The sequence below is a fragment of the Pseudopodoces humilis genome, chromosome 3 (assembly GCF_049639895.1).
Source record: "Pseudopodoces humilis isolate 2021_Gansu_Grassland_sample_001 chromosome 3, ASM4963989v1, whole genome shotgun sequence".
NCBI classification, from domain to species: Eukaryota; Metazoa; Chordata; class Aves; order Passeriformes; family Paridae; genus Pseudopodoces; species Pseudopodoces humilis.
In genome coordinates, this window is record NC_142202.1 from 78636878 (window position 1) to 78661816 (window position 24939).

Sequence of the window (24939 nt, forward strand, 5' to 3'; positions counted from 1 at the left end):
TGGTTGCCTCAGACCTTGAGGGCCCAGCTTGCAAAACCTTCAGGAGGAAGAGTCACTGTGAGATGGCAGGCACATCTTGAGTTGGACACCCCTAAAAATACAGCCACCCGAAACCTTTAGCCATCATTTGTCAAGGGTTGAGTGTTTTTTTAACCTGATAAACAAGGAAAATCACATATTCCTCCTCCATGCGTGGATGTACCGCTTCAACTAAATGCTAGATGGACCAGTTAATGTCTTTAGACACTATGTCAAATGATAAATATTTATCATGTTTCAGTATTAATTCGTGTGAAGACAAATACATATGTATGACACTGCAGAGGCAGAAACACACGATCAAAGCCAGCTGGATATTACAGTGTTTAGGAACTGGCTGTTGAATAAAGCTCAGCTTTCCAGTTATGCCCATTGCCTGTCCACCCTTGGAGCCATTTCGCCCCTCAGAGATGAGGGAATCCCCAGCACTTCTGAGGGCTGCCATGACGGCTGTGGTGTAAGCCCGAAAACACCGAAGGCGGGACTCAGGGGTAGCGAGAAAAAGGGAAATAAACTATGTCAAACCCCTGGTGTTACACAGGAAATACTGGGACGGGGAAAGGACGCCCCACGAGGGCAGCCACAGCCGCCAACCTCCGCAGTCCCCTGGGTGCTCCAACCCCGCGGCCCCGGGGCGAGAGCGGAGCCGGTCCCCGCTGTCCCCAGGCGGTGCGGGCGGGTGGCGGGGCCGGGCCGGGTCCCCGAGGCGGGGATGCGCCGTCCGCCCCCCCGGGCCGGAGGAGGCGCTGCCTTCCACATTGGCTGGGGGCGGGCGCGCCGCCTCCCCCGGCCCCGCTCCCCCGCGCCCGGCCGGGGGGCGCGGCGGCGGGGCGCCGGCACGGCGGGGCTCTCGGCCGGGCAGCGCCCACGGCCGGCGGGGCGCGGGGTGGGGCACGGCCCGAAACGGAGCCGCTCTCCGCCACCCGCCCCTGCGGTGTCCCCCGGTGTTCCCGTGTCCCTCCCCCGGGGCGAAGTTTGGCCAGCGCCGCCTGTCCGCCCCGGTGCTGCCAGGGCCGGGACAAAAGGCACACACTGACACGTGATGGGCGCCGGGCTTCATAAATGGGACCGGAGCGGGGCGGAAGGCGGGGGGGACGCAGCGGCGGCGTGTGCCGGAGCCACGCCGGGCGCCCGGCGGCTCCCGCGCTGCCTCCCCGCGCCGAGGCGGCGGCGGGGGGGGGCGGGGGGGGGGGGGGGGGGGGGGCGGCACATGGAGCGGCGGCGGCAGGGCGGCGGAGCCCGGAGCGCCGCCTGAGCCGGGCGAGCGAGGGCGGCGGTGGTCGGAGAGGAGGCGCCGAGGGGAGGGAAGCGAAGAAGGGGAGGCAGCCGGGGGGAGAAGTCTCCCACCTCCTCCTTCCCCTCACCGGCACCGCCTCCTCGGCGCTCCCCAGTGCCGGGGTGCCCGGGTGGGGCGGCGCTCCCGCTCCCTGCCGGGGGTCGGCGCGGCCGGAGCAGGCGGGGATCGCGGCCGGTGCCGTGCGGAGGGTAAGGACGGCGCGGGGCAGGAGGGGGGGCCAGGGGAGGGCGGCGGGTGCCCCCCGGTCGGGGGCCAGGGACCCGTCGTCCCCCTCAAAGTTTGTTGGCGGCGTGGGTGGGAGGGGGGTTTTCGGGGAATGACACCGGCTGCCCCGACGGCGGAACGGGCGATGGGGAGGCGGCTGCCTGCGGAGCATCCCTCCCCGTGATCCGCCGCCGCGTCCCACGGCGATCGCGACCCACGCTGCGGCGGGGGCCGGGCACCGCGCGGGTCTCTGCCCCGGGCACGGCCCCGCGCCGCCGCCTCGGGCGGCCGGGGCGAGGTGGAGGTAGCCCGGCGGCCACCCGGGAAAAGCCGGTGGTCCGGGGAGCGCAGTTTGGCTTGGCGAGCCCGGCCGGAGGAGTGGGCACCCGGCGGCCGAGGGGAGCCCAGCAGCGGGCGGGGGTGCGGGCGGCTGGTGGCGTTATGGTTAACACGCGTCCATTCTTCTGTGCGCGGAGCCGGTAGCCTCCCGTGCTCCCACAGGACCTTATCTGACATCGGAGGTTTTTCCTCTCGTCCTGACCCGCTGGTGATTTACAGCGGGTGGCGTTCGGTCCGGCTTGCCCGTGCACTTTTCCTCTCAAAACTCTGTCTTTGAGGCTGTAAGAGAAATAAAAGGCGGTTCGCAATTTTGTGCGCAGTGATGTTCCGTTAAAAAATGTCACTTAGTCGTCCAGCATCCTCAGAATATCCCGGCAGGGCTTGTTGGTTGGTTTGTTTTTGTCTGAAATTTGGAAGCCCGGGGGAGAAAGAGCTGAAAAAGAGTGAGACTTTTAAACTTCATGCAGCGTTTGACATGTGAAATCTTCATCTGTTGAGAAATAATTTTGTGTAACCAGATGGGCCTATTTCAAATGGGCATCTTTTTGTCTCAAAGACGTCTGCAGATCTCCACTGAGAACACCCCTGGATGAGGTATGTACCAAGCCTTTGGTAGGAGAGAGCTCATTACTGTGATTGCAGTTTGATTAAGTAAAATGGTGTCAGAAGATGAAGTCCATAGTTTTCCTTCTTTCTCTAAAATTGTCATCGCTGTTATTTTCTCTTTGACAGTAAATGATAATATTAACAGTTTTGTCACATGTTTTTTTCTTTCAGGAGATAAAGGGACATATATAACAGAGCCAGATAGCAAAATTCTCCTTGAGTATCTATTAGGGAGGCTTAAAAAAACCCCACAAAAACAGTGTAGCTTTTATAACCTGCTAAAGGTGTAGGATTTTTTTTTTCATTTTTTTCTTACATGTATCATGTTGTTTTCATTGTTATTGTTCACCCTTTCTTAAAGGAATATGGCATTCTCTGCTGGGGGTGGCATTGCTGTTAAGGCGAAGAATCAGAGCGATACTGAATATGATGTTCAATAACAAAATGTACAGCATTGCAAAAATTACTTGGCTGTGCTTAATTATTTTCGTATTATACCTCATATCAACCACCAGCATGGGTTTTTCTTTCTCAAGAAGAGGAAAAAGCCCTGTGACTATAGTAGGAATATTTATTATGTGGCAGAGTTTATTAAATCAGTCATAAAAGAAATGAACGTAACATCTTTAAACAGTTCAGAAGATGAATGTGTAATTTCTGATTTGCTTGAGGTTAAAATTAGTTTTGTGGCAACGAGTAACAGCTTTGCTTTATTATCTGTTGGTCCTTGGAATAAGAGGCAGAACCATTTGAATAAAACCATTTTAAAGCAGAATTCATAAAAGCAATAATTGTTTGACTGTGCCAGCAGGCACCTATTGCCAGAAGGGGAAAAAAAGTTGTCTAGGTAAAGAAAATTGACTTATTTGCTGAGAATTTAGCTCGTTGACCATTCTGTGATACCTAAACTCACAGGAATGGAATCAAAATACCTATAAAACTCAAGGTGAAGGTGGAAGCAGGTTATAGTACTGTGAGGACGAGCCAGTGGATGCCTTTGATCCTGGCTGTTTTTCTTTGATGAATGATACGAGCTCAGTTGCATAAAGGACCACATTAAAGGCTTTTATGCTCTGTTGAAGGACTGACAGGTCTTAGCCAATGCAAGCCTTTCTTTAACTTCCCCTATTACAAGTTTTTGATTGGGCAGCAGAAGTTCAGAAAGAAATAACTTCTTTTTTTTTCTTTCTTTCTGAAGCCATATTTGACTTTCAGCCTTTACTGTGGCCGTCTCAAAATGCTTGCAGACTGTCATCCCACTGGGAATTTTGGTGCTGAAAATGCTACGCACTAGAGAGGGAGAGCTGACATGGTTTTCTATTGAGCTGAGGAGACTTAAGAATCCAAACTCGTACATTAATTTAGTATTGCCCAAGGTTTTTATGAATACATTGCCATTCTTGATTCTGCAGGTCTCATGCACTGTCTTCCGCTCACCTAGTTTCTCTAATTCTGCATGGTTTAAAGAGAAATTACTGTAACTTCTCAAATACAAACTTTGTGACCTCTCTAGTCATACAGTAACCTACCTAGGCATCTGCAGAATTCATTTTTCTCAATGGTGATTACTCTTCATTTCTTTCCAGATGTCTATTTTGTCTTTATCTTGATAGTCCTCATGAAACAGTAAAGGATTTTTTTGCTGCAATTTCCCAAAGAGTTTAGACTATGTAACATGACGAATGTTCTATAAAACCACTCATCGACCATTTAGGTGAGAATTTTGAGAATTTTCTCTTCTCTAGCAGCAAATTCAGTCTGCTGATGATTTAAAATTCTTACTGTGGGCGACCCTAGCACTGGGATTTGGCCAAGTTCAAAGCAGCTATGCAGATGGACACACAAGACAGAAGGCAGAGGGAAATAGACCCTTTTAATCATAACTAGGCTGCTCTTGTTTTCTTATCTACAGTGGAAATGCATGCAAGTCCCTTGTACCTAAAAGCAAGCTTGCAAATGTGCCAGAATAGACGGCAAGAGCATTTGTTATTAATGCAAAGTTAAAAATGTGACAACTTGTCTTCTCAGTACTGCTCTGTGTGTCTCCATTTCTAGACTGACACCGTACTGCTGCCAGAAGTGCACATCCCATCACTGCTGGTGGGATAAGGATTTCCCCCCAAAACTCACACCCTTTGAAAGTGTGTGGTTTTGTTAATGATTACTGAAACCAGCTATGACCTGTCATTTTGAAATGGCTATAATTACTTATAAATCAATTTCTTGTTAGAAAGAACTTTTTCTTTTTCTTCCCGTTTTTCCCGAAGGTGCCATTGTTGCCCATGAAAAATGATTTGGTTTACAACATAAGGTCGGAGCACATTTTATTCTGCTGTTTGTGCCTCATGCAGGGGCATTACGGTGATGCACAGCCCGAGCTCGGTTCTGCCTCTCTGCAGTAGGAATATTCTCTCTTGGTGAAACTGGCCACATCCAAATTACAGACAAAATAGGTATTTCATTACAGTGCATGTTAGTATGTTGTTCACTTCTTATGCCTTGGCTGGACTGTTAGTGAAGGTGGATGTTTTAGACAATTCAGATGTTGTATTGCTTGTATAGATTGAGGCTAGATGGCATCAAATAGTACCTCATTCTGTGTTAACCTCTTTTATGGCAATTATATATTCTTAAGAAAGGTGTGTTTACTCACTACAAGTACTGAGCAGGAGCAGGTCTGTACTGTCAATTCCCTTTCAGCCCTCACTGGAGTAGTTTTCATCTTTCTGCATTTTAGGAAACATTTCAAAGTTTGTGTTTGGGATCTTGGCGGGCTCCCACCTTCCTGTTCTGCTGACCTCAGAAATCACTGCTCTTAGTCAGTTGTACCACTGTTTTAAGGAATGCAGCACTGAAGTCCAGACTATGTACATACCTGGAATATTAGGTGACATATGTGTATATATATATACATGCAAAAAACTTTTACAGGATCTCAGTGATAGATATATTAGTTTTAGATCCTTGCATTTAGCCAAAAGGGCTGTGTATAAGGGAATTCAAAAGGTTGTTCAGCAATCATCTTGCCTATATTTTTTTGTACCTACACTTGTAGCTTGTCTGCGTGTACTCTAGCACTTGAAATTTGAGTTTATGCATGACGTACTGCAGGGTTTGTGAGACTTCAGTTCTTCCTCTAGGCATGTGGTTTTTTTGTTTATGTCTATTTGTAAGTTTATGCATAGAAGTATACCTATATATATATAAAGGCGTAACTCATCCCTCAGTATATTTTAGCTATTTTTCCAAGTCTGATGTAATATTGGTTGGAGTCTCTCCACAATTTGTTGTTCTGCTACTTGGATATCAAATTCTACTGTAATTCTTTCTCACTTCTTTTCCCTCCCTCTCTCCTTTTTTTAAAAAAAGAAGAGCATCTGCGTATTTCAAAGACATACACCATTGCCAAGCAATCTGGTGTAGTGGCTTAATATGCTGGCAAATAATTTCACAAGTTATTTGTGTGTGTGAAGGCAGTATATTTGAATATCATTATATTGTGAATGTAACTATGAAGACAGTTATCTGAGCTTATTTAAATCTTAGGAAAGGCCTAAGCTCCAGAAATAAAAGAATGTTTTTCATTTTTTAATTGGGAGTGCATATTTTTGTCCTTTGCTAATGCTGGTGGCATGGGACATCACAGTTGCCAAAAGCCTTTTTATCTTAGCTTCTGAGCGTTGCCAATACTTGATGGCCTAAAAAAAGAATGCAGGAGAAGCAGACTCTTGAAGACTGAGGTAGAAGGGGTGTTGCTTTGCAATGTGTTGCTGGCCTTCTGTGCACTTGTCATTACCTGTGAACCTCTTTTTCACTTTTGGTGTGTTTTTCCACCATATGGGTCACTCAATGACTCCATTTGAGCACTCTCTTCCTTTCCACCTTTGATCTCCGTATCCTGTATCATTTTCCTTAAGCAGTTTGATTTTTGTTAATGTCCCTGGCCAGATTTGCTCAGCTAACCGGCGTGTCCGCAGCCTGGTCCCAAGTATCAGTGCTGTCCTTTTCTCTGACCTTACCAAAGATGGCTTCTCGGAGCCCTTTGCATCTTCCGTTGTCGTTTGAATGCAGATCAGAAGTGGACTTTCAAAAGAGCAAGTCATTGCCTGCAGAGCGAGCAGTGGATCTGTTCTTTCTGTATGGTGAGATCTGAAAAATCCCACTAGCTATATCCTTTAGCTTATGGAGGTGTCTCTGAAGTTCGCACAGCTCAGGAGAGGAGGGAGGTTTTCTCTCGTGAATTTTCTCCTTCACCTGATACGCTTTCCTCCAGCCTATCACAAAGGCAATTCTTCTCTTTCTCTAAAATCTGTATCCCTGCCTCACTGAGGCACTTCCACTTGGGTCTTCCTTTCTTACCTTTCTACACTTTGCCCCTGTCTCACCTGGAGATGTCTTATTCTTAGTATGGGTTCAGTAGTTATCTTTCCTCTCTCCTGCCAATCCTTACCACACCAATAACTTAACCCACATTACCATTGCTCTCGGCATCTCCTTGCTATCTCATGATTTCTTTAATTAAAACTTGTTACAGCCAGTTTGTTGCAGGGGGATGAGAAGGCAGACATACACTCTTTGTGGTTTATGAGAGTTCTCCCTGGAGCCTGATGTTTTTGCTATCTTTCTGTCTCTAAACCTTAAATCTTTTAATAAAGTTCACTAATATTTTCTTCTGCAACAAATTTGTGACCTTCTGTGTTCTGCTCTGGCCATTGCATGGAAACTGTTTTCTAGGAGTGGTTCTCTCTATCTCTTTTCTTCCTAATAAGTGTGGTTTTCCTCCAGTTTGATTCTCTAGACATTACATTCTTCTGGAGACCTTTAGCATTTAGCATCCAATGGAGCCTGGTCTTTTTTGTCCTGCTCTGTTGTTTCAAATGACTTCTCTCCCTTAAACTACATCTTGTGTACTAAGCTGCCGTTTCTTCCAGGTACTTCCAGGAGATTGAGTGCTCAGCCCGTCTCATTTCCACCTGGCTGGGCTTCTCTGTCTCCACTTAACATTTATGTAAATTCTGCTCAGCAATAATTGCCTTTACGTTTTGGCATTAGAGAATGGCTGGAAAAGAGGCTGGAGATGACAGGATTTCTGTTGGAATTTTAAAATCCAAGATAAACTCTTCCGTGAAAAAGTTTGAGAGTTCAAAATTAACCAGCTTAATGAGTTCTCTTCCATTTTCTTTAAAATGTAAGTCCCATAGCATTGTATCAAACTTTTTATATTACCTACTCATTCTGCTTTATTGGAGAAGAAGAATAGAAAGTCCTTTTTTGGGAAACAGTCCCTAAACTGGAGCTGATTTTAAGCAAGCAGCCAGGTCACGATGGCTTCACTGTTTCCTTTTATCTGAGTCTTTCATACTTCAGCAAGACTCCTCATCCTCTTTCAAAATTCTATCTTTAGATGTAATTAAGATAATAGGAAGTAAACTGTGGAAAATCTTTAAATCCTACAGTTTTACAATCGCCACCTCTGCCTTCCGTCCCTTCTTCCAAAAGCTGGGCAGAGCAGGTAGCTCTAGTGTGACCTTGATGGTCCCCTGTCTGGTTTGTAACTTCAATACTTCACCTTGTCTACAGGACAAACAGGAAATGTATGTATAAGGGGATGTATTTCACAAGCTGAGGAGTTTTGCGTGACCTCAGGAGATTTTTCACAAAGATGGGGCACCTGCCCCTGCTCTTCCTCCTCTGCATCTGTGTGGGATGCAGGAGGTGCACCCTTGGTTTGCTTAATTCAGAGGAAGGGCTTCAAGCTAAGCCTCTCATCAGGCATGCACCCTGCCTCTTGGAATATCAGTTAGTGCCGTTATTTCCAGATGTTTAGCACTCAATCCAGCATGGAACAACTCGAGCAGCTTAGAGATGGGCAGCAGGATGTAGAGGTTGACAGCATGCTCACCTGGGTCACAGAGAGCAAAGTTTTGGTCCTTCCCCTGAACCAGAAGGAGCGGGGCTTCAGCCTTGCTTTTGAATCTTCATGATCTTAGACTGGCTGTTTGGGACATAAGGTGCAGCCTCCTTTTCTCTGTACCACAAAATTACCTGTGCTGAAACTGGTACACACATCTTGCCAAATTTGGAGGGAGGAAATAATACTATTCCTTTTAAAAATATTGTCCATCACTGATTAACACCCTGTTTTCTCCCTTGTTTTTTTTTCGTTCAGGTTGTCAACTGCTGGATGCTGGGGGGTGTCACATAGGAGCCATTGGCCCACAAATTGGAACAGTCCAGTCCTTATCCTGCTAGTGTGCAAACGGTATGTTAATTAAAACAAATAACCATGTAGCTGTGCCTTCTTGCTAATTAAGGTTCAACTTGCCGAAGATATGATCATGTTACATAAGTACAAAATTGGGTTCATTACTTGCATGCCCTAGTTTAACCCATAGCTGATAGTGCCTCGCTGTATCTGGAAGATAACATCCCTTATTTGCTCCTCTCCTGGCATCTGTGCTCCTTCCCGATCCCTCACACAGAGAAAATTCTGACTGAAATGAGTGCAAGTTTTCCTGAATTAGGAGTGACAGCATATTTGCCATTTTTAGCCTAGGAGCAGCACAGTTTTGGAGATGGAGTAGTAAACCAGTAAATAGGATAGGGGTAACATTGCCTTCGCATTCTTCTCAGCATGTGTTTTTTTCCTTGCTTGGTGTTACTGAGTCTGAGAGTGCCATTTCTCAGTCTACACATTTCTATCTCCAAGGCTTGGAAACCTTGTTCTGTCCTCGAAGCTGTATTGTCCATCACCATATGGGATAAGGTAACTATTAGCCATATAAATTTTCATTTTATAGGACAATTCTAATTCCTAGAGGCAAACAGTTACCATGGTAGAACTCATTTCTCTAACAGTTTTACAGCTGACTGCATGCAAGTGTAAATTACTGCTGTTTCTCCTGTGGGAGTACTTTGTGGACCCAGTTTGGGAGGAGTCCCAGTGTACTGGGCACTGTGCAGACTTACCAGAAGATAATGCCCTTCCCTGAATGACTTAGAACCTTACAAGGTGTAAATAAGGAGAGTGCATATGTATGCAATATATAATGCATATATTTTTATGCATTCAGAAATTGTTTGAATTCTTCTTCCTTGTCCTTTAGCCTGTTCTTAATTAACTATGGTTATCTTAGAAGAAATGTATAGACATGGAGATCAAAATATTTTCTAAAATGGAAGCTAAAAGGGTTTGATTGTGGATTTCCCTTTCTTGTTTTGATTCCTTTCTTGCAGTGTCAACATTTTTGCAGCTATCAGTATCATCATTGTATTGCTCATAATTACTTTCTGAGGAAGAGCATAAATACTCACTCTTTCTATTCAGGCTATTAAAATTGCTTTATCAATCATCCTGGTTTGAAAATTGTAACAAATTCAGCTCTTTTTGTAGACAATGATAACTTTCCAGCTTTCCTTCTATCCCGGAACAGTAGGAAAAGATAGATAATAGCATTTTAATGAAGTCATGTTCTTGTTCCCCAAGTGAACTGGTCTTGTGGACCAACAAGAAGTCTGGAGGAGGTATAATTGTTCCTGTTGTCCTTGATGATAATTTACTAGCCTCTTATGAACTATGTATTATTTATTTTACCTGAAGTGTATTTATATTCTGATATCCAAGCATCTTTTAGGGGCTATATGTAACCACACAGTGGAGGGCACTAGTAAGGCTTTCCCCCTCAACTCTTCACTAATTCTTTCATTTTAAAGGCAGAGCCTTAGGAAGTTGTGTCTTCAACCTTCAGGTGATATTTAACACCTCATGTGTTCCATCCCTGGTAAAGTAGGCAGGAAAAGAGGGCCGAAGCAGTTGAGCACAAGTCACTGCAGACAGCTAAGCCGGGAGTTTGTCAAAGCCACTCCATCTAGTGGCAGTCACTTTGCACAGCTGGTCTGGCAGTGCCCATCAACAGCTGCTGGATAGTGGGAGAAAGGTCTAAAATGGTGCTCAGTTATGACTGTTCTGGTCTGGTCTTCAAGATAAAAGATCCTGAAGTTTTTCTCTGTTGTTTAATTCTTATCCGCGGTCATAATACAGTACTTGCTGTGAATTGCTGCATGCAGTTGTGGAAATACATCAAAATTTTTGAGTGCCAGTGTTGATGCAGCCTCTCCTTCATATTTAATTAATGTTTCAGTCTTTTAAAAGCTGTTTTAAAATGAGTGAGGTAGTAGAGCTCATTTATGGAAGGAATGAAGCTGAGAGCTTTGAAAACTCAAAGAAGTTGGAAGAGTGAATTCTAGCAGGGCAGGAGAGTTGGCAGAGTAGGGAGGCTCTCCCTTACTGCCACTCTGCCCATGAGGGAAGCTTTCTGCAGCACACAGCTGTCACTCCAGCCCCATGGAGAGAGGATGAACGTGTGCAGGGGACACTTCTCTGCGGAAGCTCTGAGAAGCCAGAGTGGCTCCTGGAGTATTTCATGTGGAGATGGTCATGGGTCTTGGGCAGGATGGGTTTGGATTGTGTTGAAGCCAGCTGTGAAGAGCAGTGTGGCTGGATGGAATGGGGTGTCTGTTTCCAGGGGCACTGCCTGCTCAGCACTCCAGGTTTGGACAGAAATGCTCAGAGACAAAATGTGTGTGGCACTGGCATGTGCACCTCTCCATATGAAAAGAACAAGACCATTGCTTCTGCCATGTCTTCTCTTTCTATGTCAAATTGTGTAGCAACTGTGATATCTGTGTACCCTGTGATATCTGCAGGGCCAAAGGTCCAGTTTTGTTTTCACCAGACCGCTATGGAAAACCTCGCTGATATCTTCAGTGCATTTTAGTAGTGAGCTTATATTGGGATAAGCTAGTATCTAAATTAAAATAAATGAATTTTCTGTAAAGTGTAGTTCCAGATCAGGCAAGTGGTTGTTTTACTGCAACTTTAATAAAAATCAACTGCAGCTTGAATAGGTGCATGTACACATACTGCTAGAAATTTCCAATTAGGATATTCCCAGCAGCAAACAAAACCAAAATTAATGTTAGCAGCATCCCCCAAAGCCTAAACTACACTACTAATGAACTCCCAAGTACTCTCAAAGAAAACTCTCTTTGCAGAGACAATAAGGTAAAAATTACTGTAATAATCTCAATGTAAAAATACAGGGGGAAAAAAAAGTCATTAACATTCAAAGTCACATTTGCCTCTCCTGATCCCGTTAACCGTGTTGTTAGCATAGCATATGCATGTGTAGTGATATTGTCACATAACTCACTGCCACCTTCAAAAGAGCACACAAGAATTCGTGTTCTTTCACTTGTATTTCAAATAAAGGTAGGGGTTGCATGGCACCTAATTCTGAGGAAGTCTGTACTTGACATGGCTCCAGCAGGGACCAGCTACCTCATAACGATTTGTTTGTCTGTCTAGCAGAAGTGCTCAGTTGAATACAATTTATGAAGCTTTCCTCAGACATAATCTTCTCGACATGGGGCTGTGGCTTTACTCATTAAAATGGTTCTCTTTCTTCTGTCAAAAATAAGCTTGAATAGCAGAGGATACCACAGCAATCTTTACATATTTATAGAACTACTTTTTTATTTAATATTTTTTGGTAGTTTTTAAATTAATAACACATTCTTCACTTCTGGTTTTAAAATGGTGTTACAATGCCAAGCTTAAAGTTACCAGACTTCACCTAAAGCATATTTTTCAGCAGAGTCATCTTTTCAGCGTGTAACATCTGCAAATTCTCTAGGAACAGCTATAAAACAGAAAAGTACCTTCCATATTAGATGATTGCTGTTCATTTTTAATGTATGCTTCTGTGACATTTCCCTCCTTCACTGCTCACGCCCTCAGAATTAAATTCCTTAATACTGTCTGTCTGTCTGTCTAATAATTGTTATTTGCTGAGCAAACTGTGTCTGCAAAAGCTGACTCAGCCAGTATATGTTGTGTGTTGCAACTGTCCCAGTAAGGGTTGTTTGTACTCATACTTTTTTTCAGCATTGGAATTGCAGTGACTTCTGAAGGTCTAAGTTCATATATTCACTTTAATAATCAATGTCCAGGCCTGCTTTATAAAAGGCAAAACTTTAAAGAGCTATGGAAAAAGTCTTGAGTGTTCATATGCTATAAGGGCAGTATAAATATATCATCAGCCAAGTGATCTCTGCTTCTTTGGAAATGCTCATGGTTTCCCATATTTTTAAGTACTGCTATTGTTGTAGAGAGGCTTTCTTTTCTTCCTTCCTACATGGTTTTCATGGGAAAAGAGAACACTGGTACCTACTGTGCATGTCTTCTCTTTAGGAGTTGGGGTGATCAGTACTCTGATTTTGGCAGATAAACTCATGTAGCCTTTCTGACCATTTATTGTCAGTTGTGTAAAGTGAACAGGTTAAGTCAGCACAAGCCTATGTACTGGCATCTAGGATTTCGTGAGTGCAACAATTTCCTCCATACTAAAAGCAAGAAGAAGCTTGGTTTGCTCCTGTTGCTGATTAATCATTGAGATGTCCCATACCAGATGCAGAATATTTGTAGCACACAAGAGGAGTGATTCTGGCTCTTATTTGTATTCAGACCACTCTCATCCTTTGAGGTGGTGGAAGGGGGCCCTAAAGCAGATGTTCAATCCATATTCAAGGCATTTTCTATTGGCAAATTAGTATAAAGGAGTACAGCATAACAAGAGCTGTAGGACTTGTCTTGCATGTCGATGCATGCTCAGGTGCTGAAGGGGGGTCCTCTCCCAAGGGAACCCTGACCAAGAGTTGTTCCCCACAATTAGTCACCATCCATGAGCAAAGACTGTACTTGACAGATCTCAGAGACCACTGGCTACTTGGGGTCCTTCTGCTGGGTCTCCCCAGTTTTGAAGGGGACAGAATGTTTTGAGGGTGTCCCCAGGGGTACAAGTTATATTACAATGCTTCTCACAGAAGCAGTGGTTCCTGATCCCTTTTGCCTGGAATTTTAGCCACTGCATAAATTTAGTGCCATGTTTATCTAGGCAAACTTGAACTGACTGAATCTTCTGGTGTGTACAGAGCAGATCACTGATTCTCTCACTGACTTAACAGGGCTGGTCATCTTTTCCTGAAACTGTGGACAGAGCTAAGTAACCCACCTCCTTCATATTGCTCAAACATTCCAGTACCTTAGTTTGCTTAGCAGAAGAAGGAATAGAGCAATCTCTATGTATGAGTGTAATGAAGCTATATATTTATTAATCAAATACCTTGCTAAAAAATTTGCAGTAGCAAATTCAGGATGTTAATAGACCTCAGATTGTTATAGCAGGATAATAAATATACATAGGCATACTGGGTGAACTGTGAAATTTGGAGTGCATGGCTCTGTCCTCATTGCCTCTGTTGCGAATTTTTCAAAACCCTCAGTGCCTTTTGAAAGAAAAACAATGGAGGTGGTGACTCAGTTTAGTGCTGCCCCTGCAGTGACACTTGGTATTATCTAAATGAAGCAAGGAATATTGGTCTGCAAGGTACTTTGCAATCAGAAGCTGAGAAAAATATCTTTCTGGTAAAGCAGCTCAGAAAGTTTTGATGAGAAATGAAAATTGTTTTCCTGTGAAACACTCAATTCCCCATGCCTCTGTTTTTCACATCACTTCTTAGTGTAATTCAGTTTTAGTGAAATCCAGGTGATTTCTTTCTAAGTGCTCAACCCACCCTGATTTCCCGCAGTGGCAAAGCTAGGACCTGCCCTGAATACCAGAGAAGGGTGGATTTTCTTTGACACAGTTCAGCTAAATTGTCCGTGGAGTTTGTCTCCCTGTTAATGAAGTCTGATCTCTTCCCCATATAGGATTTCCTCCGATGCGTTTTTTCATCCCCCAAGTATCTCTGAAACCAACAAGACTGGGGTTATGAAGTCAATTCTAGATGGCCTCGCAGATACAACTTTCCGAACAATCACGACAGATCTTCTTTACGTGGGCTCCAACGATATCCAGTACGAAGACATGAAAGGCGACATGGCATCCAAGCTGGGGTACTACCCCCAGAAGTTCCCTCTTTCTTCCTTCAGGGGTGATCCTTTCCAAGAAAAAATGACTGGAGGAGATGATTCCCTGTTGAGCATTATTCCCTCAGAGCAGGTCAACATCACAGAGTTTTACAACAAGTCCCTGTCCACTTTTAAGGATAATGAGGAGAATATACAGTGTGGGGAGAACTTTATGGATATGGAGTGTTTCATGATCCTGAACCCCAGCCAGCAGCTGGCCATCGCCGTGCTGTCGCTCACCCTGGGCACCTTCACAGTCCTAGAGAACCTCCTCGTCCTGTGTGTCATCCTCCACTCCCGAAGCCTCCGGTGTAGACCCTCCTACCATTTCATCGGCAGCCTGGCTGTGGCTGATCTCCTGGGCAGCGTGATTTTTGTCTACAGTTTTGTGGATTTCCATGTTTTCCACCGTAAGGATAGCCCCAATGTCTTCTTGTTCAAACTGGGTGGAGTTACAGCCTCCTTCACCGCCTCTGTAGGTAGCCTTTTCCTCACGGCAATAGACCGGTACATCTCTATACACAGGCCGCTAGCGTATAAAAGGATTGTTACCCGACCAAAGGCTGTCGTAGCATTTTGTGTGATGTGGACCATCGCCATCGTAATAGCCGTTCTTCCTCTGCTCGGCTGGAACTGCAAAAAGCTCAATTCTGTTTGTTCGGACATATTCCCCCTCATCGATGAGACATACCTGATGTTCTGGATCGGGGTCACCAGCGTCCTCTTGTTGTTCATTGTCTATGCCTACATGTACATTCTGTGGAAGGCTCACAGCCACGCTGTTCGCATGTTGCAGCGAGGCACGCAGAAAAGCATAATCATTCAGTCGACGGAGGATGGTAAGGTACAGATCACTAGGCCCGATCAAACTCGTATGGACATCAGGTTAGCCAAAACCTTGGTCCTTATCCTAGTTGTTTTAATCATATGCTGGGGCCCTCTCCTCGCCATCATGGTGTACGATGTCTTTGGGAAAATGAACAAGCTGATCAAGACTATCTTTGCCTTCTGTAGCATGCTCTGTTTGCTGAATTCAACAGTGAATCCCATCATCTACGCTCTGAGGAGCAAGGACTTGCGACACGCCTTCCGCAGCATGTTCCCCACCTGCGAAGGGACCGCGCAGCCCCTGGATAACAGCATGGAGTCTGACTGCCAGCACAAACACGCCAACAACGCGGGGAACGTGCACAGGGCTGCCGAGAGCTGCATTAAGAGCACAGTTAAGATTGCCAAAGTTACCATGTCTGTCTCCACAGACACAACTGCTGAAGCGTTGTAAGTCAGAGACTTCTCAGCATTGTGAGAAAAGAAATTTAAGTTTAAAAAAAAATAAAAATTTTAAAAAATCAACAACAGAGAAAACCAAACCCATGGCTTAACGTGTTTTTACCCTCCTGTAGTATTTTTTGGTTTGTCATTGTAAGCTGAGCAATGATTGTGTTAAGAGCATTACCGTCAGCCAGTTCTTCAGGTTTTACAATTAGGGATTCTAGCTAAATTTTCACAAGTTTTTCTCAAAAGGTGTTTACTGAATAATAATGTTTCCTGAAAGAGCACAGAGAAAATACCAGATTAGCAGTCATTCCTTTGGGGGTGTGAAGAATTGTGAAACCTAATTGAAAAATAACACATCCTAAACCAATACCATCAGATAAGAAAAAAACGCCTTGTAATCATGCTGTTCATTTCAATGTGAAATGTATTTCATGTCTGTAAGTAATAGGAGTTTCTGATCTTTTCCAAAAGCAGTGCTGAGTTTAGAGGTTTTGTAAAACGTGTCGTGTCCTGTGAATTGTGTGCTGTTTTATTATGTGTTATTGATATTTGTCTGATTAAACAAAGTGATGAGGTAGAATTCCGTGGAAATAACGTGAAACGTGATATGTAAACCCCATTGAAAACACTTACTGTATTTGAAGAATTCCTATGAGATATTTTGGAAATTTTACACTTTTAGTGGTCTTCTGTGGACTTAGAGGAGAGGCTTTGTGTTCTTCTACTAAAATTATTTCCCCACTACCTTTTACTTTCACATGCATATGAGACTAACAGCAACAGAGGAATAGAGGAGGAATGTGAGAAAGGAATGCACTGGTTCAGACTTTTAAATACCACTGCGTTTATACAGAAGGATTTATGGTTGCACAGACTACTGCCCTGCTCTTGGGCGTTGCGTGAATACGAACACTGAAAAGCAAGGGTCCTGGATTTTGGCTCCTTTAGTGGGCATCTGGTTTTAAGCCATGTGCTGGTTTTGGACCACTGAAGACAGCATGTGTCAGACTCAATGTGCGATGTTATCACTGTGCAGTCGACGTATACTTGAAGTGTGTCACATTCCTGTATCCCAGGTCTAAGCAGATTCAGAGCCTGAGATGCCAAACTCTCGTCTTCACTAAAAGAGGAGGAAATATTGTCAGACATTTTCTTATTTTGTGAGCGTGTATATAAATAAATATCTCTGTGTGTGTATGTGTGTGTGTGTGTGTGTGTGTGTATGTGTGTGTGTGTGTAAGTATACTAACCGGTGTGAGTCATGGTAGCATAGCTAAGATTGGACACTATGACCAAATGTAACTCTATTTCTTGTTGCACGCTTTGCACATGAATTCTGTTTCTAAAATTGAGTTCTTCCAATTGATTACTGGTGAAAGTACCGTATTAAGAGCATCTCGATCCACGCTGAGATGTGTATCCATGTGCTAGAGGAAGCAACCTTTCAGTTGCACTTGAGAATAAAGGGAAATGAGAGGCAGAGAGCATGGAATGAGCCCGCACTGACATGCTGTGGCTGTTGATGGTGTTCCTGAAGGCTGAGAAAGCCAGGAATAAATGGAGTTTGTTTTAAGGCTGCGAGTATTCAAATCTGATAGCTTGCAATGAGGTGCATCTCTCTGAAACCACTGACAAGGTTTGACACTACCAGGAAGAAGTTACTGAAGGAAAATAGTGACTGTTCCATGGTGGCACAGTTTCTGCAGCCCAGGACTGTCACAAGGAACATGCTACCAGATAGTCTTTGAGGCATGGATACTCTGTGATTCTGTTCTGAGTCATAAGGTCTGGGATCCTCTTCTCTGCTGCCTTGCTTTTTCAGACCGTTCCCTCACCCTTCTGGCTGATTTCTGCCAAAATAGCTGAAAACGCAGCTTTAGTCCTTTAGCTGCTTGGCACTTGCTGCAATAGGGGTGACTTTCTTCATGGCACAGGGCAAGTAGAGCCAAATCCATACTGCCCTCCTTGTGCTTAGGTAGGGAGAGAGAGGGGGTGACAGCCCTGGCTCTCTGGCTCCCTTAGTGCAGGCCAGAGCAGCCGGCTGAACGAACACCCAGCCCCTTTCAGCCCGTGGCTCTGTGCAAGTGGCTCCAAGTTTAGGCTTGATGAGGGGTGGCATGTTTTAAGATAAGATTGGACCAGGTGAGGTGCTGAGCAACAGCTGGAAGAGATGGGGGTACTTTCCTCCTCCACCCACCTCCCCTGCAGCTTACCTGTGTGATGGGAGGGCACCACACTTGAGGGGCCCACTGCAGTCAGCCAAAACCAGTGGATTGCAGAGAATTCCCAGAGGATGTCGTCCTCCTGAAAGATCTTATGTCTAGGTCTAGTCCATCCTAAAGCAGTCCTCTTGGAGGAGTGGGGGAAAGCCCATTTGAATTGTTAAGGGTATTTTAAGAGCCATTTTTGAAACTGTCTTCTTGTGAATTAAATGCAAACTTTGTGGAATTTTGTTGTGCATTCAAGTTCTAAATTTTACGATAAATCATGGGACAATGGGGCTGTCTTGGCACTTAACTTGGTGCTTACTGATATAATAAGAAATAGCATCCTGTGAAATGTTATCGTCTATCATCAGTATCTTCATTTGCATAATGAGTTTTTCTAAAGCTCTGGGAACTGCATCGGTTCACTTAGAACCATTTATTAAAGAGTTGGCAACAATTTCCTTACATGTTGCACACTAAGTAGAACTACTCTTTCATTAGAAAAATCTGCTGTCGTTCCAAGATAAGCTGTACTTACATTTCAGCTTTAGGTATTCCTAATTTGCAGTTGGCTACCTTCACTTAGTGATAGCACAGCCAAACGATACTGTGTTCCACAGCCACCACACATCATCATCATCACCACTATCATCATCATCATCATCACCACCATCGTCATCATCGCTAGTTGCAGTTACGTATGTATGTACCAACTCCAAGTGTCACGTATCTACCGAGAAGACCATCTGTGTCACACGTGTGCAGAGTTAGATTCTCGACAGTCTAATTGTATATTTGTATGATATAATCTCCTCAGTGCTGTGCAATCACTACCCACATCTAGCACTGGCCTTTTGATGACAATTTTAGTGTGTCTATTGTGAGATAAACAGCGTGTTCTACCTGCTGTTATTTGGCTGAATGTATGTAAATAAGTGGAAAAAAAAAAAAAAAGAAAAAAAGTCATCTGTACAACCAGACAACCAGTGGCCTAAAAAGTCTGTAATTGTGGACTAGGAAAATTGTTGAAGTTGCTGTGACATCTCAGATACCACCTTTGAATAAACTGTTTACAGGGTCTCTTGGGATGCTGTTTCACAGTGAAAGGAAAATTTTTCCTTGTGATAATATGAGGTAAAGAAATCAGATTACCTGAGGTTTTTATTTCCAGTGTTTCAAAGTGGAGAACATAACTCTTTATTGTCTGTAAATCTAACATTATTACTTCCTCTTAGAAGAATATTGTATCATTAGATGTTTGTTTGAGCTGGTAACATTCTTGCAACTGTTGCAATATTTTTCATTAGCAACCTGTATAATAGTTTGTACACAAGTACTGTTCAGATTGTCATGAAAAGTAGCTTTGACCATTTACTTACCAGTAGCAGAATAGTATTTCTGTAAGATTTCCAGTGTATTCCTACCATATCATATTTTATTTCTATAATGTAATTAAACTGTTATTTATTCAAGGAGAAAAAGTATTCCTCTGCTTTTTTGTTTTCCAAATTTTGAGATAACTGAGGGAGCCATGTGATGATGCTGCCTCATCCCACGATCTGGTGCTCTACGTTTTGTTTATAAGTTTGTCTGTCAGATTCTGAAACAACTGCTTAAACAACTTGACAACAGGTTGTCAAGCTTTGTGGGATTTAATTGTACGTTGATATGTTTGAAGGAGGAGGTAGATCATATATTTTATATTTGTGTATCCAGTACTATGGAGACGAGAGAAATGACAGTTAAAACTGCATCTCCTGTTTCATTATGTAGGCAATTTCCCCTTTCCTCCGTATTAGCCAAATGCAATAAATTCCTTTTGCCTTCCTCAGATGCACGTTAGCTCAAAGATGTGACATTAAGACAAACTCATGTAGTTGAGAAAAACAAAACACAAAAGAACAGAAGAGTGGAATACAAATTAAAACAGTGTGGCCAGCAGCAGTGACAACCTAAATTAGTTATTGGGGGTTGTAAATGTAACCAGGGATGTGAGACAAACAGTTAGTCTAGTTTTAGCCAGTGCCAGTTGGGACAGAGTTGATGGGTGTAGGGAGTGGATGATGAAGTGGTCCAGGAGGGATTCATCGAAGCTGTGCAGAGAGAGCAGGCTCAGCCGTGCCACTGCCTATGAATCACATTAAAGTGCTCCCACTGCTGCTCATCCACATATGGAAGGAAGGGTAGAAAAAGCCCACTAAATGCTGTAGAAAGGTCCCTGCCTATTTCAGAGGATCAGTTTTCCATATGACTTAATCTCAGATTCATGTTACTTGGGCAATTTTCCTTCTTCACATCTGTGGTTTGAAAACATCCTTAGGGGATAAAGTGAGCATGTCACAGAATCATGGAATTACTTAGGTTGGAAAAGACCTCTAGGATCATCAAGTCCAAACATGAACCTCACACTGCCAAGGCTTGGGATCATGGTTGTGTCACAATATTTTTACTTTTAAAAATTGGGTCACCGGTGAATTGGGAAAGTCTTGGCAAAGCAAAAGCAACTAGAAATAAGATTAGCTCTTATTCTAATCTTTAGCTGCATACTACATTTAAATGAAATCTGAATACTACTGCTAAAAGCTGTCACTTTCAAAGCAGCCAGGAGACAATTCCCTCTGTATTTCCATGGTCATTGGAAATCAAGGGTTATGCTGCCACAAACCAACAGATCCTCTTGACAGTAACATCTCGCTGTATTTTTAAGTCTGTTCTGAACAGCACAAGAGGAAATAATGACAGCTTTCCAAGCAACTGCTTTCCCACACTAGCTTAGGAAACATGCAGGCAAAAAGTGCCATCATAGTTTCAGCCATTAGCATCTCTTATTGTCTCTGCTTTTCTGACAGCTGTTTTAAGAAGTCACAATATCATCGTGCACACACATCACCAATAAAACATCTTCAGTTTGTTGGGTTTATTGGGTTAGGGTTTTTTAGTGCTTTGTCTTCAATGAAAATCCAGATTTGTCTTGTTGTAAAATTAAATCATCATATCGGGGAACAGTTTATAATAGAAGAACAAAAATATTTTTTTCTGTGTTTAAGAAAGTATAGGGTGGGGAGTCTATCTAACTGTTTAGAATATATATCTTCCTCCATTCTGTTTTTTTCCATTGGTCTTTTTAGGTAATCAGTATAAAGAATTTTCTTTAAATAGCAGCACAAAATATGAAGCACAATTGCCTTTTACAGAACTTTACGATGAGCAGCCATCTAATACTGATCTTTGAAGTTCAGTTAGGAGAAAAAGTGATAATAAACCCAAAGTAATCTTAATGATGAGGTATGACATGTCCTGGTATTGCTTTCCAATAAATCATCTTTTGTATTTAGAGCAGCAGTCACTTTAATGCTAAAGCATTTTAAGGTATTGAATCCTGTCTCCATAAAGTCCCTCAGAATTTTTATTGACTTCAGCAGAAATTGTATCTTACCCCAGGTTTTTGGGCTATCAGTGTGCATTTGGAAAGTGCAATTTTATTCTCCAGTGTATTTGCATTTGCACTGACATTAAAACAAAGATGGGACAGAATAGATAACAGCCTCTATATTCATTGGGGTTTTTTACCTCCAAGAAAATCTATTTTGAATTTTGGTGGGTCAATGCAGAATCGTAAAGTCTGTCAGGGGTTCAATGGACTTGTCATGTGAGTGAAGGAATTTATTTACCCATATGTGTGCAGATTGGGTGGAGAACATCATGAACAAAGCTGCTCTCAGTAATGCTGACAGAGTTGCTGCCTGGATGCTTGTGCTGGTACTATTTTGATGCTGCTTTCTTTCCTTCTCACATATGTGTATGCATGGTGAAAACACTAATTGAAAATCTTTCCCCAAAATAAAGTAGTATCTCTACCTATTTTTTTTGTTTTATTTTAATGATATTAATAATATTTTTTAATATTATTATGGGAAGCAATGTCACAAACAGTGTTTCCATGAAAGGAAAGCCTTTCCTGCCATTTGAAGCTGTATCTGGATGGATCGAGTCCCAGCATTGTTACATGAACCATTTCTCCTTTTTCCCTGTGGAACTCACTGAAAGTCCTCCCAGGGCTTAGCACAGCAGGGATACTCCACTTTCCATCTAGCTGAAGAGAGGGATAAGGAAAGGGAGCTGGAAACTCCCTGGTCCTTGTTTGTGCCAGGCTGTTCCCGGAGCTGCTGTGTGCGTAATGCCGTGAGTGTCTTTGGGGACTCCTCCACGCTGTCTGTTCCCTCCAGAAAGGTGGTTGCTGTGACCTGGCTGACAGCTGAAAACACATCAACAGGGGTGAAGAATAATCTCTGGTTGAAACTCTGAAGAGAAAGGATTTAAGACTTTGCAGTGTAATGAATCAGAGATGGGGATCTGCTGTGTGTCATTTCTTAGTTACAGAACAAGGATTAAGAGTATCATTTTAATAGAGGAATATGTGAAGTTAAACAGGCTATGGATCCATCCAGTAAACACTCCTCCCAAGCCTTCAGAAGGGTAGTAATAAATCCTGTAAGACCTTTTCATCAGCTGCCTGGGGAAAAAAATATAATCATTGTCTTTGCAATGCTTAATGTGTAAAATAATTCAAAGCCATTTTAAAATTATACACCTACCTGCTACCAATGCAGTCTGAGTAGGCAAAATTAGTAACAGGCATGCTCAGTAAACCCAAAGTTTAAAGCTTTAGCTTGAATGCTAATGTCTAAATTGAGTAATACCATCAGTCATGAAAACTACCGTTATCTGCCTCCTTATCTTTTCCTATTTATTTCTCAAGGTATCAGGTGTTTTATTTATTCTTATTATAGCACTTGCAAAACCCAATAGCTCTGGCAGAAGGAGAAGCAATCTCTCTGCATGTGGCCACTGGTGTTGCTGAACTGCCTGCTGCAGCATGTTCAGGTCATCCAGGGAATGTGAAATGCTGATCTGGACAAGGAGGCAAAAAGAGGATGTGCTACTTCATAGCTAGCCTAGGAGTTGATTAAAAAAGAGCGAAGTCTTCTGGGCTGCAGCCCCTGAGAGCTTGGGAGATGCTGGGTGGACACTGTCACAGGGGGAGGAAAGCTCTATATCCAAAGTCCTGCTTTTCTCCCTCTGTGGCAGCAGTTGCTGGGCAGGGAGCCCAGCGAAAAATTGCTGTAGCCCAGGGTTAGTGCCCATGGCAAGGCACTTGGAAAGGGACCTGGCTGCTTCCTGCCTGTGCTGAGGGTGAATTGTGCCTCGCTTGAATGTTTGGCTTCAGACCTCAAGTTGGTGTTTAAGAAAAGCTTCCACTTTCACCTTTTGAGTTCCTCACTCAGGATCCTGAAGCTGACCAAAATGTGGATATGTGCATATAATAAAAAAACTACACATCTACTGTTCTTAACAGAAAGATTGCAGTAAGAATTGCTTAACAGCAAAATGTCATTAATGACTCAAAGAAGACCACATTGTCCACCAATAAATTAGTCATTTAGCCCAAATACTTTTCTATGCAAGTGATATATGCAGGTAAACAATTCATCTCATCTTCCCCTGGGAAAGCTGAGGATCTACTTTAGCTGTGTTGAAGGCTGAGTTGTTTCACTCAATGCCAATGCAAGTGGTTGCAGCTGGTGCTGAAAGGAAAATACAGGGACCAACAGCTGACCTCCTAAACAGATATATAAGCTGTTGAGAGAACTGTTAGGTTCTCTCATCCAAAATATTTAGCCCTGATTTGAAGTGAGTGTCCATCATTTCAGTTCTTTTAAAACTCATTCAAAATAACGCTGGCCACTGCAGATGCTGTTTTAGTGTTGCAGACATGATGAAGCTACTGGCTGTCGTAAGGAAGGACAGAGGGGCATTGAAACTCAGTGCTGCTCTATGCTTATGCTTTAGCTCTTTGCCCTTTCTTGGTGATTACACAAGATTTTTAAATAGTTATTTGAGATCTAATCTTAGCTGCTGTGTCAGTTGGTCCCTGGCAAGGCTTAAACCCCTCTGCTGACCAGGAAAGTGTAGACTGCAATCTCAAAAAAGAATATGTCACTTGCCTTCTAGAGAGCAGTGTGGAGGTGGGAATGAATAGTAAAGTGTTTTTCCCAGAAAAGTGAACAATGGCAAGGCATGAGAACATGGGCTGATGTACATTTTCTGTGGTCCCATGCCCTCTGGCAGTTTGTTCCTTCTTTCTATGCTGCCACCTCCATAGTGCCAGCACAACTGCTTGCATGCCTGCCTGATGAGTCAGATCCAGCTGAACTGATCCAGCTAAAAAATAAATTTATTTTTTTTTTCTGTTTTGGACATACTATGCCTGCCAAATCATGTCCAGACTACATGACCTAGGTTTCAGAGCTGGAAACTGGAGCAAAATTTGTCACGCAGGTAACTCAACAGCTCCATCAAACCTGCTTCCTGCAGTACCAAGCCTGCAGTGGGACTTTCAGGTTCTTGTTTTTCATTGGCAGAATAATCTAAAAATGTTCTGCGTTTCCAAACAGAAGCTCTGAGGGAAACTTGAGTTTCAGAGCCCATTGGAGAACCAAAACTGTAGGCACCAGCGTCTGTGTCCTTGATAGGCAAAGTTGCCACCAAAGGAATAGGCAGAACAGGTAAGTCCAGCTCCCAGCCACATGGCTGATGGATTCTGGCTGATGATGCTCTGGGCATGGGCTGGTGAATGCCTTTTCACACTGGAACACAACGTCCCATGGCAGCCAGGGTGAGCGAGGTGCTGCTGCAGCAGCCCTTGGGTCACAGGGTGAGCACCACTTGGCACAAGTGGCCACCACTTCTGGGGCAAACTCCTCTTGCTGCCTGCTCCAGGGGGTCCCTCTGTGTGCTGCTGTATCTGTTCTGTGCTGTCACTATGGGGAATCAAAGCAGTAAGTTACTGGGAACTGAAGCAGCGTGTTTCTCATCACTGCAGAGAGGCACAGAGATGCTTTGCAGGAGTTGCTGGCCAGTTGGAGGGTAGCTGTGGAAGCAAACTATATTTCAGGTGCATCTGCAGCACTCAGGCATGACAACCACCACAACCTTTT

The 24939-nt window shown here is 43.6% G+C and overlaps 1 protein-coding gene across 4 annotated transcripts; it reads left to right on the forward strand.

The window, feature by feature from the left end:
- Positions 1-1337: 1337 nt before the first annotated feature.
- On the forward strand, positions 1338-18963 carry CNR1 (cannabinoid receptor 1). 4 transcript variants are annotated; one of them, XM_088053509.1, is made up of 4 exons: positions 1338-1524; positions 8655-8747; positions 9195-9251; positions 14256-18963. In XM_088053509.1, the coding sequence occupies exon 4, from the start codon at positions 14317-14319 to the stop codon at positions 15736-15738; it is 1422 nt and encodes a 473-aa protein (XP_087909635.1). In that variant the 5' UTR covers positions 1338-1524; positions 8655-8747; positions 9195-9251; positions 14256-14316; the 3' UTR covers positions 15739-18963. The 4 variants fall into 4 exon arrangements, with proteins under 4 accessions (XP_087909635.1, XP_005518251.1, XP_087909633.1 ...); XM_088053507.1 differs by lacking the exon at positions 1338-1524 and adding an exon at positions 2375-2473; XM_005518194.3 differs by lacking the exon at positions 9195-9251.
- The last annotated feature ends 5976 nt before the right edge of the window (positions 18964-24939 follow it).